The sequence below is a fragment of the Lepidochelys kempii genome, chromosome 5 (assembly GCF_965140265.1).
Source record: "Lepidochelys kempii isolate rLepKem1 chromosome 5, rLepKem1.hap2, whole genome shotgun sequence".
Classification (NCBI taxonomy): domain Eukaryota; kingdom Metazoa; phylum Chordata; order Testudines; family Cheloniidae; genus Lepidochelys; species Lepidochelys kempii.
In genome coordinates, this window is record NC_133260.1 from 91146987 (window position 1) to 91159901 (window position 12915).

Sequence of the window (12915 nt, forward strand, 5' to 3'; positions counted from 1 at the left end):
AATAACAACAACCCAGAGATTAGTCAGCTTAACTTTGGTACCCTGAAAGATAATGGAGCAAATAATTAACCAATCAATTTGCAAACACCTAGAGGAAAATAAGGTGATAAGTAACTGTCAGCATGGATTTCACAAGAACAGATCTTGTTAAAACAACCTAATAGCTTTCTTTGACAGGGTAACAAGGGCCCCACATTACAAGACGGATGTGAAAAAATTGGAAAACGTCCAGCGGAGGACAACAAAAATGATTAGGGGACTGGAACACACGACTTATGAGGAGAGGCTGAGGGAACTGGGATTGTTTAGTCTGCAGAAGAGAAGAATGGGGGGGGATTTGATAGCTGCTTTCAACTACCTGAAAGGGGGTTCCAAAGAGGCTGGATCTAGACTGTTCTCAGCGGTAGCAGATGACAGAACAAGGACTAATGGTCTCAAGTTGCAGTGGGGGAGGTTTAGGTTGGATATTAGGAAAAACTTTTTCACTAGGGGGGTGGTGAAGCACTGGAATGCGTTACCTAGGGAGGTGGTGGAATCTCCTTCCTTTGAAGTTTTTAAGGTCAGGCTTGACAAAGCCCTGGCTATGATGATTTAGTTGGGGATTGGTCCTGCTTTGAGCAGGGGGTTGGACTAGACGAGCTCCTGAGGTCCCTTCCAACCCTGATATTCTATGATTCTATGCCTTGTGGATAGGGGGAAGTGGTAGATATGGCATATCTTGACTTTAATAAGGCTTTTGATACTGCTTCACATAACAGTCTCATATCCCATAAACAAACTACAGAAATACAACTTAGATGGAGCTACTATAAAGTGGGTGCCTAACTGGTTAGGCAACTGCTCCCAGAGAGTAGTTATCCATGGTTCACAGTCATGCTGGAAGGGCATATCAAGTGGGGTCCCTCAGTTCTGGGTCCAGTTCTGTTCAATATCTTAAACAATGATTTAGATAATGACATAGAGAGAACACTTATAAACTTTACGGACAATACGAAGCTAAAAGGGGTGGCAAGTGCTTTGGAGGATAGGATTAAAATTAGAAATGATCTGGACAGTCTGGAGAAATGCTCTGAAGTAAACAGGATGAAATTCAATAAGGACAAATGCAAAGTACTCCACTTAGGAAGGAACAATAGTTGATGACTTCTCAAGGTCCCTTCCAATCCTATGATACTACATCTCAGCAGGATGATTTTTCTCATCTGTTCCAGGTTAGGAAATGTCTGCCTGCTCAGGAAATTGGAGAAGGGAACAAGCCATCATACCAAGGATCTTTGGCAATCATCTCCTCATTGAAGGAGGACCTGGCCTCATCTAGGTATTCTGTATCACTCTTAAAGTCCTTCCTGAATCAGTGGTCTTTGAGAAAAGTAGCATTCCCCGCACAAGATAATGACAAAGGCTGCTGCAGGAAATGGATCCCCTCTGCCTGGCTGCTGATTTGAGAAGCTTCATTTCCAAATCCTGTTTGAATAGTAACCACTTTATGCTTATTAGGAATGGTTTAAAACCATTTATGGGGGAAAGGGTCAAATGCTTAAACTTATTCAGAATGCAGTAGTTTAAGATGACAAGAATTGCTCTGGTGCCAGCCTTCGTGGATGTACAATGCAATGAAATGGAATCTAAAGTTTGAAAATGGAGCTAACAGGGATTCTGAGAAAAGTGGAAACAGCCTCTGGAAATAGGAAAACTAACTCTTCCCCACATGCAGGCCCAGATCCTCAAAACGTATTTAAGCACCTAACCTCCACTGAGCTTCAAAAGGTAGTTAGGCACCTACCTTCCATTGATTTCAATCTAATTTAGGAGCCTAAAGACCTTTGAGGATCTGGGCAATGCAGCTCTAATGGAAATCATGTCTTGTCTTTCCAGGTGACAGGGGTGCCCTTAAGGCAGGCAGAGGACAAAGAAGGGAAATTAGACAATTGCATCTTGTCCCCTTGAAAAAGGAAGGTTCAGTACTATGTCAGTATATTTGATGAGATATTAATCCAGACCCATTTAGCCAATCTCGTTAAATACTCCAAAATGATAGGGTCGGTTTAAGATGTCTTAGAATGTATCGGGGTTTCATACCTGCAGCTCCTTTATACAGTGGGCACTCTTTTTTAATGTGGCCTTCTCTCCCACAGTTAAAACAACGTTTTTCTCTTAAGTCCCTGTCCTCCTGCCGCTTCCACTTCTCTGCTGACTGCCTGGAAGACTTCTCTCTTCCTGTGTCCAGTGTTGCTCTCCCTAGTTTGTTTTTCTGAGGTGTACATAATATCGTTCCTTCCTTCATTGAGGTATCTTTTTCCTCTTTGCTTCTTTTCTCGTTGTTCTCGATGTACCTTTGGTTTTTAATATCTTCATGATCATGTCGTCGTCTCAACCTGCAGAAGCAAAACAGTGACATAAAAGCAAATAGGCTCTGTCAGATGAAGAAAAGAAATTTTGTGTTAAATAGTATATTCTTAAAGAGGATTTATGTGACACGCAACAAAGATGAATAAACGTATCTCTCTTTTTCCTAGAAGTCTATGTGGTGGGAGAACCAACATAAAATATTAAATAAATTTAGTAATATTCATTTATGTAGTTGAGGAAAAAGCTTTCTGCTGAACTCTAATGGAAAATATGAGCAATATGTAGTAAAGAAGCACCATACAATCAACTATGGCGAAAAAGCAAGACATCTTTACAACCAAAGTGTCTAACTCTAGGAGTAATTCTCACGGATTTCTCATCGAGCTGTACAAACTTCTTCCCGGTTACAAAACCCTAAATATAAAGTACTCAGTCCACAATTAGAATGGTTTAAGTTTTTTCAAATCTGGACCGACAGCACTGTTATACAAATAAGAAATGCTAACTTTTAAACATGGTGGTTTCATATTACATACTGTATATACACAGAGACGCATCTAAGGGAAAAAATTTATGACGTAAAGCTCAAAAACCCCCTCCACCATACAATCAACCATGGCTGCTGCAGTCCATCCACTTAAGAGAAAGGCTCTAAGCAAAATGCTAAAAAGAAATTTAATATAATTAAAACTGGAACCAATGGTCGGGTAGTTTCAAAAATGCTTGTGTTTCAGAGCCACTTAGAGGCTTTTGAAAATATACCCGATATTCTTTATTTGGGACTTCGGCTATGCTACATTTGCTTAGGCCAGGATGCATGGGTTCTTAACCTAGATGTCTAAGCAATATCCATTTCACAATTCACTAATCAAATATAAAACAACAACATCATACAGAAAAGGATACGTCAGACAGTTTCTGCTTGCGTTCCTGATTTGCTAGCTGCCAAGAAAGTGTTTTGTTGCTGCTTTTTTAAAGCTTGTTGAAGGTCTTCAGGCCAACTGGTTCCCCCCAAAATAGGTTTGTTTCATGTCTGTAGCATGGCTAGGAATACGACTGAGTCACATTTTCCCTTCAAGGAAAGCGCTCTTCAGGAGGCAATCCCTTACTGCAAAAGCCCATGTTCTTGGAGTCAGTTGGTGAAGAACATTATCTGATCAACACTGGACTATTTTCTCCTCAGACATTTAAGCGGTTCTGCTCAAATTTTCTAACTATAAGGATGAACTCTAATTTCTGTTACTTTTACATTTCTATCAGTAATCCAAGCCCCTTAAACACTAGACCCTCCACTTGGTCAATTTTCAGTATCTCTTGATTCCAACATTTCAGAAATTTATACAAACCCCTTGTACTACCAAAACCACACAGCCCTTAAAAATATACGTACTTTCTCCTCAAGGGACAGTCTTTCATGAAGTGTCCAATTTTACCACAAATTCTGCAGCACCTGTCATTTGGGGCCAGTTCTCCTTCTGTCAGGACTTCTGGGTCAAAGAAGTATTCCTAAAAGGAAAGAATGTAGTGTTGTGCATCTATTTTTTTTCCCCAAGATTTGGAAACCTAAGCCAGCTATGTCTAGTGCTAGTGTAGACATGGCCTTTTTGTTGGTCAGGGGAGTGAAAAAAAAAACCACTGAGAAAGCTACCGCTGCTCATTCGGGGTGGATTTATTTTGCTGGCAGAAGAGCTGTCTCCTGCCGGCAAAGAGCAGCTACACGGGAGACCTTTCAATGGCGCAGCTGTAGCGGTACTAGTGTAAACATAGCCTAAGCGTGAGGCCGTATTAGCACAAGCAGCTCCCCAAAAGAGTGAAGGTAGGTGTGCTTTGTATCACTCCATTGGGGTGCCTACTGTAGAATCAGGAAGGCCATTAATTGACCACAGCTCTATAAAGAACCCAGGTTAGCCTTCTTGACCTCCTTCGTGGCCATGAACATTATAGTCTGAATGAGAACAAAGTTACAGCCATGTTCCACTCTCTGTAATGAGACTGCAATTCAGAGCTGTATAACATGGTGACAGGTGAGGGCTTCTCCTAACTCGCTCCCTGACACACTGCTGCTTTGCTCTAGGACAGCCTGTTTAACACAACACATTTTAGACTAAGCTGTTTGGGGTAGACGACGATTTACTCTACGCTTGTACAATGGAGCCCCAACCTGGTTAATGTTAACAGGTGTTGCCACAATATAAGTGTTAAAAAAACCGAAACAACCCATCAACAACTTAGAGGCAGAAGCCGAAAGAACCACCACGATGGAAGTTACCACTGAAATTTGAAAGGAAACTCCTCCTTTCCCCTGCATAAATTACCAAGAAGTTCTTAATAGAGTGCAATTGTTTTCATCTGAGTCATGTGTGAAACTTCACAGTAGGTAAGAGATTTAGATACCAATGTAGAGTGGGTGTGTATCGCTATATTCTAAAGACACTTACCATTTTTGAGGGATATTCTTTAGGAAATCCTTTTATTGGGGTACCAAATACCCTTCTGCCATTGATAAAAGCCTTCATTATAAAATTTGTCACTAGGAAATAAAAGAAAAAAAAAATCAATTGTCTAAATAAATCAAGACCCTCAGCGGATTTGTGGAATGCTTGTGGACCGGGTAACTTACTTTTTCTTGATAAGCCAGCTCCAAGATTGTGGTTCAAATCAAAGGGATCTGTGTGAAGAAATCTGTAGGTATTACTAAAGTCCATATGAAAGCGAACTATGAACCAAACTGATTAATATGAACACAAACAAGCTCATGTTGCTATTACTGATGCAGAATCAATACACTGAAATTGATTTCTCCATATCCTGAAAGAGGATATATTCAGAAGACAGAATCTCAGCAGTCCAGCTATGAACCAAATTGACCAAAATCTTGAAAAAGAGCAATTTTTGAAGGTGAGAGGAAACCCCTCCCACCCACGCAACCTTTCTATCAAAGTTAGATGAGCTAGAAAAACAATGTCTGCATTGACAAGATTTCCCGCATATGGACCCTGATGCAACACAGCACTTAAAGATTTGGTGAACTTCAACTAAACTTTATCTCTGAGGGATTCTTCGTATGCATAAAAGCGAAGCATGTATTTTTTACGTACTTTGCTGGATTAGGGTTTCGGTCTTCTAACAAAAAGGAACAGATTTAAAACATAATGCATTGCATCATTTCAACATTCTGCATAATGCTATACGAAAGCTAATTGAAGAAATGTTTAAGCCAGTCAAACTGATTTGAAACTAGACACTTAATCTTTTCCAAATAAGGGATATGATAAGAACTAAGTGGAGCTGGAGTAGAAGCAAGCTAAAAATCATTTTCAGCTCGTCTGCAAAACATACTAGCAAATGTCATTGTTAGTAACTAGCTTTTACATTCATCTCTGAGTCTGAAGAATCTCTGAGTCTGAAGAATCAAGGAAAAGATTACACAGTGAGACAGACAGACTATGGACTGAATTCCAGTTTCCTTAACCATTCTGATAGTCAGCCCTCAAACAAACAAAATAAAACGTAAAATTCGCTTTTCAACTTTATTTCAGTTGAAAAATAAGGGCTAAATTCCAACCCGACTGAAGTCAATGGGGGGTTTTGTCCCTAACTTCTGAGAGCCAGGATTTCACTCAATGTACTTAGCCGGAGGAAATATCCTAATCCAGCAGGATGAAAAAGTGAAAAACAACATGCGAGAAGAGCAGATTTATTCAAATGGGTTTTAAAGCAATTCCATCCATCAATGAGCTCTGTATTAATTCCTACAATACCTTCAATAACAATATATTTGGAGGTCCACTGCTTCTTGAAAGTTGTAAGCAGATTTTTTCTTCTGATGCAGATAACATGTTCTTTGAAATCAAATTCTTCCGTGTAGAAGCGGAGAAGTCCCAGCCATAGCTCCCCAACAGATTCAGTGTTTGAACCATAGTCTGGCCAACAGGCTGGCTGGAAGTTAGAGAGAAAGATTTCTTCTTCTGAGATTCAGCGATTCAGACAGATTAAGCAAATGCACAGTCATCATTTCAGAGTGTTAGATTACACATAATTGTAATTGGTTATACACAAGTGTGGTTTAGAGTTACTCTAAATCACTTTCCATCCTTTTATATAGTTTGAAGGTTAATACTCAAATTTTGCTGTTTAAATGGTCGGTGGGTATTTTTAGTGTGAAGAGTAGCAATGTGTTGCTTCTTTTTAAACAACTCGCTGTTTATTTTTGATAGCATGCAAAATTGATATGCGTATTGTTAGTTTACTGTTAGGCTGGGTGCCCCTTCAACACAAAGTTATTCCATTGAAGGGTTATGTCACTTATCATCAGGTAGGGAAGAAAGCAGCAGTGTGGCACGTCGGTGGTTATTCTTTAACAAACCTGATAGGATTACTGTTGAATGCAAAGCATTCAGGTTTTGCAAAAATATTTATTCACAGGTGCACTGGTCTCTTGTACTGTAGACAACCAACCATGTTATGGTAGCTTGACAGCACAAAATTGGGATTTCCACACATTTCCATTATATGCCAAATAGTTTTAAGTGAATGGCTTTATCCCCTATACCGCCTTGGAAATCTCAGCTTTGAGTGTTTTAAATAAACTCAGAGATTTATATTTTGGAAGGTCGATTGTATTTTATTAGGCTAAGCCAATAAATATGAATATGTACAGTTCTATACAAAAAGAAAAGGAGTACCTGTGGCACCTTAGAGACTAACAAACATATTTGAGCATAAGCTTTCGTGAGCTACAGCTCACTTCATCGGATGCATTCAGTGGAAAATACAGTGGGGCGATTTATATACCTAGAGAACATGAAACAATGGGTGTTACCATACACACTGTAACGAGATTGATGGTAGCACCCATTGTTTCATGTTCTCTAGGTATATAAATCGCCCCACTGTATTTTCCACTGAATGCAGATGATGAAGTGAGCTGTAGCTCACGAAAGCTTATGCTCAAATACATTTGTTAGTCTCTAAGGTGCCACAAGTACTCCTTTTCTTTTTGCGAATACAGACTAACACGGCTGCTACTCTTGAGTTCTATACAAAAGTTTCCTGGCATGCCCTTTTACAAAGAAGATACTCTGCTTTCAAGTTTCATGCTTGGCTCTCTGTCTTGAGAAACATTACTCTTTTCTCCTCTGAACAAAGTATCATGTCCTAAGGCATGTGCTGTTATAACAGTATCTGGCTCCATTTAACAGCAGAAAAATATTTAGCAGATTCTTTTAAGAACATTTTCAGCATAGTTCTAAACACATTTAGATTACTAAAGCAAGGTGCTGAAGTATCGCTTCACAATTCCAATTGTAAAGGCTGACACAGCTAGGTCCAATAATAGCTGACATTTTATATAACTAAATGAAAAGCTCTCATTTTCAGCCCGTACGTAAAACAGATTAGCAAAAGTCGTTGTTAGTAACTACCTTTTACATTCATCTCCTGCATTTTTCAAATACATGCCTTACCAGAGGTTAGTTTCACTTTACAGAGTTATTGCACGATAATGCTGTATGAGAAAAGTGAATAGAAGACTCACCAACTCATCTATTTTGTCAAAGAAATAAACATTCCAACCATCAACTAAAATTTCAGGCTTCTTTGGCTCCTTGTAGATCTAAGAACAGAAAGTTAACTAGTTAGAGCATGGCTGTTCAGACTTGATGATTTTGATCCCTATTTTGGTCAAGAGTGCACCAAAAAATATCTAACTGGGACCAATTTATTTCTTGACATACGGTACCTCTTGGAGAGCAGGAATGACTGGTGGATTTCGCTGCTGAAGAAAATAAAGCACCATAAGAGTATACGCATAGGAGGACAGGCTACCTCGAGATGCATCTCCAATGTCACACATCTGGAAAGAGAAAAGCAAATTATAAAACTTTTTACTGTGCCTGTTATCACTTTCAGAGTGCCTGAAGTGTTACTCACCTTTGTAAAGACTTTCATTGTGTAACACAGATATTTTACTCTGGAATCAATGGCTGCATAAGAGGACAAGAGTCTTGTGTTATGCAGGGCCTGTAAATAAATAAGGAAGTCAAGTATGGGAAACGGCGTGAGGTGGAAAAAGTGGTAGTTAGCTAACGCCTCTGATCAGGGAGGCTTTGAAAGCAACCTATTTCCTTGAGAGGAGCACAGACCTACAATGATTCACAACCACTTGCACTTGAAAAGCTTGCATCTGTATGAGGGCTGTCGATTAATCGCAGTTAACTCACACGATTAACTAAAAAAAAAAAATGAATCGCGATTAATCGCACTGTTAAACAATAGAATACCAATTGAAGTGTATTAAACATTTTCAGATATATTGATTTCTATTCCAACACAGAATACAAAATGTACAGTGCTCACTTTAGATCATTAGTTTTGATTGAATTTGCATTGTAAATATGAGAAACAAAAGAACCAGTATTTTTCAATTCACCTCATACAAATACCCTAGTGCAATCTCCTTATCATGAAAAAAAATACAAATGTACATTTGTGTGTTACATAACTGCACTCAACAACAAAACAAGGTAAATCTTTAGAGCCTACAAGTCCACTCAGTCCTACTTCTTGTGCAGTCTATCGCTAAGACAAACAAGTTTGTTTACACTTACGGGATATACTCTGTCTGCTTCTTATTTGCAATGTCACTTGAAAGTGAGAACAGGCATTCACATGGCACTTTTATAGCTGGTGTTGCAAGGTATTTATGTGTCAGATATGCTAAACATTCATATGCCCCTTCATGCTTTGGCCACCATTTCAGAGGACCTGTTTCTATGCTGATGACGCTCGTTAAAAAAATAATACAGTAATTAAATTTGTAAGTGAACTCCTTGGAGGGAGAATTGTATGTCTCCTGTTCTGTTTTACCCGCATTCTGACATACATTTCATGTTAGAGCAGTCTTGGATGATGACCCAGGACACGTTCGTTTTAAGAACACTTTCACAGCAGATTTGCCAAAAGGCAAAGAAAGTACCAATGCGGGATTTCTAAAAATAGCGACAGCACTCGACCCCTGGTTTAAGAATCTGAAATGCTGTCCAAAATCTGAGAGGGACGATGCATGGAGTATGCTTTCAGAAGTCCTAAGAGAGCAACCCTCAGATGCAGAAACTACAGAACCTGAACCACCAAAAAAGAAAATCAACCTTCCGCTGGCGGCATCTGACTCGGATGATGAAAATGAACATGCGTCTATCCGCTCTGCCTTGGATTGTTATCGAGCAGAGCCCATCATCAGCATGGACGCATGTCCTCAGGAATGGTGGTTGAAGCACGAGCATGAATCTTTAGCGCACCTGGCACGTAAATATCTTGACACGCCGGCTACAACCGTGCCATGCGAACATCTGTTCTCACTTTCAGGTGACGTTGTAAACAAGAAGCAGGCACCATTATCTCCTGCAAATTGTAGCCAAACTTGTTTGTCTGAGCGATTGGCTGAAGTAGGACTGAGTGGACTTGTAGGCTCTAAAGTTTTACATTGTTTTATTTTTGAATGCAGTTATTTTCTTGTATATAATTCTACATTTCTAAGTTCAACTTTCATGATAAAGAGATTGGACTACAGTACTTGTGTTAGGTGAATTGAAAAATACTATTTCTTTTGTTTTTTACAGTGCAAATATTTGTAATCAAAAAGAAATAAAGTGAGCAGTGTACACTTTGTATTCTGTGTTGTAACTGAAATATATTTGAAAATGTAGAAAACATCCAAAAATATTTACATAAATGGTATTCTATTATTGTTTAACAGCACAATTAACCGTTTTAATCGCTTGACAGCCCTAATATGTATGAATATACATGTGTCTGTGTGTGTACAAATGTGTGAGCACATACACTTTCACCTATTTACAACTTAAACTGTTAAGTGCACTGAATTAGAAGGCACACGCTGCAGTTGTTTGGAGCTCAGCAAAACCACTTACCGAGTTCTGCACATTAAAACCTGTTTTATTCAGACAGGAAGCGTTCATCAGGAGAGCGCGGTTACCACCTGCTCTGGTGGGAGGAGCTTATCAAGATTCTTAACTTTCATCTGCTCACAAACAATATGCAGAAGCATCCAAAAGGCAATACCTCAGAAGAGTGAAGCATCAAGCTACTACTGTATTTCTAAGGCATGTGGCAGAGCATAAATTCTGGGGCAGTTCCTAAACCCACAAATGCAGTTCATCCCAGAAATGCAGGCACTACCAACTGACACATACAGACGCGTAACCTGACGAACAGGCTTTCACCACACCTAGCATTTAAAATAATCTCCCTCAGCTGATACAGAGACTTACTGTCTCAATGAATTTGCTTTTGAAGTCTAGAGTCACTGATTAAATAGGTTTTTTAAAACATTTGGCCACGTACTTGGGACATAAATTTTGCTTCCATGGAGAATGTAACAAGGCGAGCCGGGTTTGGGACCATTCTCAAAGTCCTGCTAACTGTAGCACCTGGGGCTTTTCATAATCCAGATAATCTACGGTTAAAACCCTCCAAGTTAAAAAGGCTTGTGTGGCCAGATTTGAATCTGGTAAAAGGAGGATTGTTTCCAGCTAATGTTTTCCACCTTTCACCAGCCTAATTCTCCAGAGCATAGCGTGCAATGGAAAGCGACTTATTTTGTTAGAGATGAGACAGCCCTGATACCGTGACAGTCCCCACACTTAACACATGCAGCGATGGTCTTCTCGCTGCCCAGGATGTTACGCCTTTCCCTCCAAGTCCTACAAAAGGATCAATGCACCCCAAAACACTGGTGTTTGCTATTATTAAGCTAACTAAATTTACTACTAGCGTACAATTTTAGCAGAAAACAGCTGCTCTGCCTCCTTTCACTTCACCCAGAAAGAGTCGAATGGAGGATTAGAACCTCAAAATCTAACTGGAATAGGTGATTTATAATCGTGATCTTACCAGTGTATTATATAAACTGATATCTACTTCAAGACTGCTTCTCACATGGAAGAACTTGACAATTGGCACTTTAGCAGTTGTTATTGGCAAGACATTTCTTAGACCTAGGAAGGAATATTAAGTTTGGCTTTCACTTTAATACAATGAATATTCATTATTCATAGCGTTTCTGGCATTAGTTTTCATTTAACATTAGCTGAAAACTAAATTGTTGTTTAAATAGCAAAATAGCATAAATACCTATCTGGTACAGAGTGAATGAAATCCTCATAAAAAGGCATTTACATGTGATTTTTACAGGAATATACTGTGACGCTAAACTGTAATGTCTAGTGTGTGCCAGCTTCAGCATTATTAATATTATTATTAATGTTACTTGTGAACAAACAAAAAAATGGATATGTAAATACAAACCTATAACCACTGTCCGAAGGGTCAAACGTGTAACTTAGGACTTGTTTTCACGTATGTTATTAACACAGTATCAGAGTCTAATTTAGGCCTGGTTCTATAAACCTTAGAACCCTTCAAATGGGCCTGGTCATGCAATGAAGGTCTACAAATGTTCACAATCTAAGTCCCCAATCCTGCTAACACTGAACTCTTCAGTGCATTAGTTATCTTAATGATATCTGTGTACTTATACCCCTGAACCTTCTGACTCCATAAATAGTATACAAATTCATGTACACAGAACTATCCACTCTTATTCTCTAGGAAGGTACCTGAATGTTTCTTAAGCACTCTGGCTAATTCTTCAATTATTCTTATGCAATCAAGTCCCTGAAAAAGGAGAGGAAAAAAGATTTCAGTGCACTGATAATGTTTTGTGCCCATCGCAAAATTATAGAAAAGCTATATGTAAGCATTACTATTAGACCATGTCCTAGCCAAGCCATTTCAGTTCATGTGCCATTCATTGCCCGTCATTAGGCTCAAAGCCATATCATTAAAAAGACACCTAAATTGTACACTCAGCGGCATTCATACCAGACAGTTTCAAAATGTAGCGTATTTTCAAGTCAACACTAAACGATACCCTAATGTTCTTAAAAGAGTTCATGCATGCATAAACATGCATTTAAAGCATGTGCTAATTTATATAACCAAAAAGAAAAAGACTTGCTTCTTTCTCACCCCATCTTCGTTTTCTACCTTACCATGCATCAACACTGTGATGCTGAATCAATGTACCTCATACATTTCCCTGTCAAACAATATTAACATTTCACTGAAGAATCTACGAATAAGCTCAACGGTAAAGGAAGAAAATCTTAAACCGGATTAGCCGACACAGCAGCAAGACACTAGCCAATTTACGTTTTTTGGTAGAAGTTCTATTTCCTTTTTCAGCGACTGCGCAAGTCCTTTTTGCAAAAGGATGTCACGAGACAGTGGTCACAGCAACAATAGCTCTATCTATAAAATACCAGTACAAGTTATACAAAAGAGCTCTAAGTCTACCTCAGAAGTTTCCAGTCCATCAATTGTCATACAGATATCAAGGTCACTTTGTTTGAAGCCAAAGCCATTTTTTGATGAGCCAAACAAGTTCAACCTGGTTCCTGTAAAGGACACAACACTATAACCACATCTGATACACCATCAGTTCAGTTTTAATAGCTAGGGTCTGATTTGGCCAATGTTGAACAC

At 39.0% G+C, this 12915-nt stretch overlaps 1 protein-coding gene across 10 annotated transcripts in view; it reads right to left on the reverse strand.

Annotated features, from left to right (window-relative positions):
* Positions 1-12915, reverse strand: part of LOC140911615 (terminal uridylyltransferase 7-like) — an 89245-nt gene that overhangs the window by 49031 nt on the left and 27299 nt on the right. For all 10 annotated transcript variants that reach the window (XM_073345004.1, XM_073345003.1, XM_073345002.1 and 7 more), the window contains 11 exons: positions 12727-12827; positions 11988-12045; positions 11263-11366; positions 8281-8370; positions 8090-8203; positions 7886-7963; positions 6111-6288; positions 4970-5017; positions 4788-4879; positions 3740-3855; positions 2080-2375 (listed from right to left, as the gene is read on the reverse strand). In XM_073345004.1, coding sequence (XP_073201105.1) covers positions 2080-2375; positions 3740-3855; positions 4788-4879; positions 4970-5017; positions 6111-6288; positions 7886-7963; positions 8090-8203; positions 8281-8370; positions 11263-11366; positions 11988-12045; positions 12727-12827 — 1275 coding nt within the window. The remainder of the gene's footprint in view (positions 1-2079; positions 2376-3739; positions 3856-4787; positions 4880-4969; positions 5018-6110; positions 6289-7885; positions 7964-8089; positions 8204-8280; positions 8371-11262; positions 11367-11987; positions 12046-12726; positions 12828-12915) is intronic.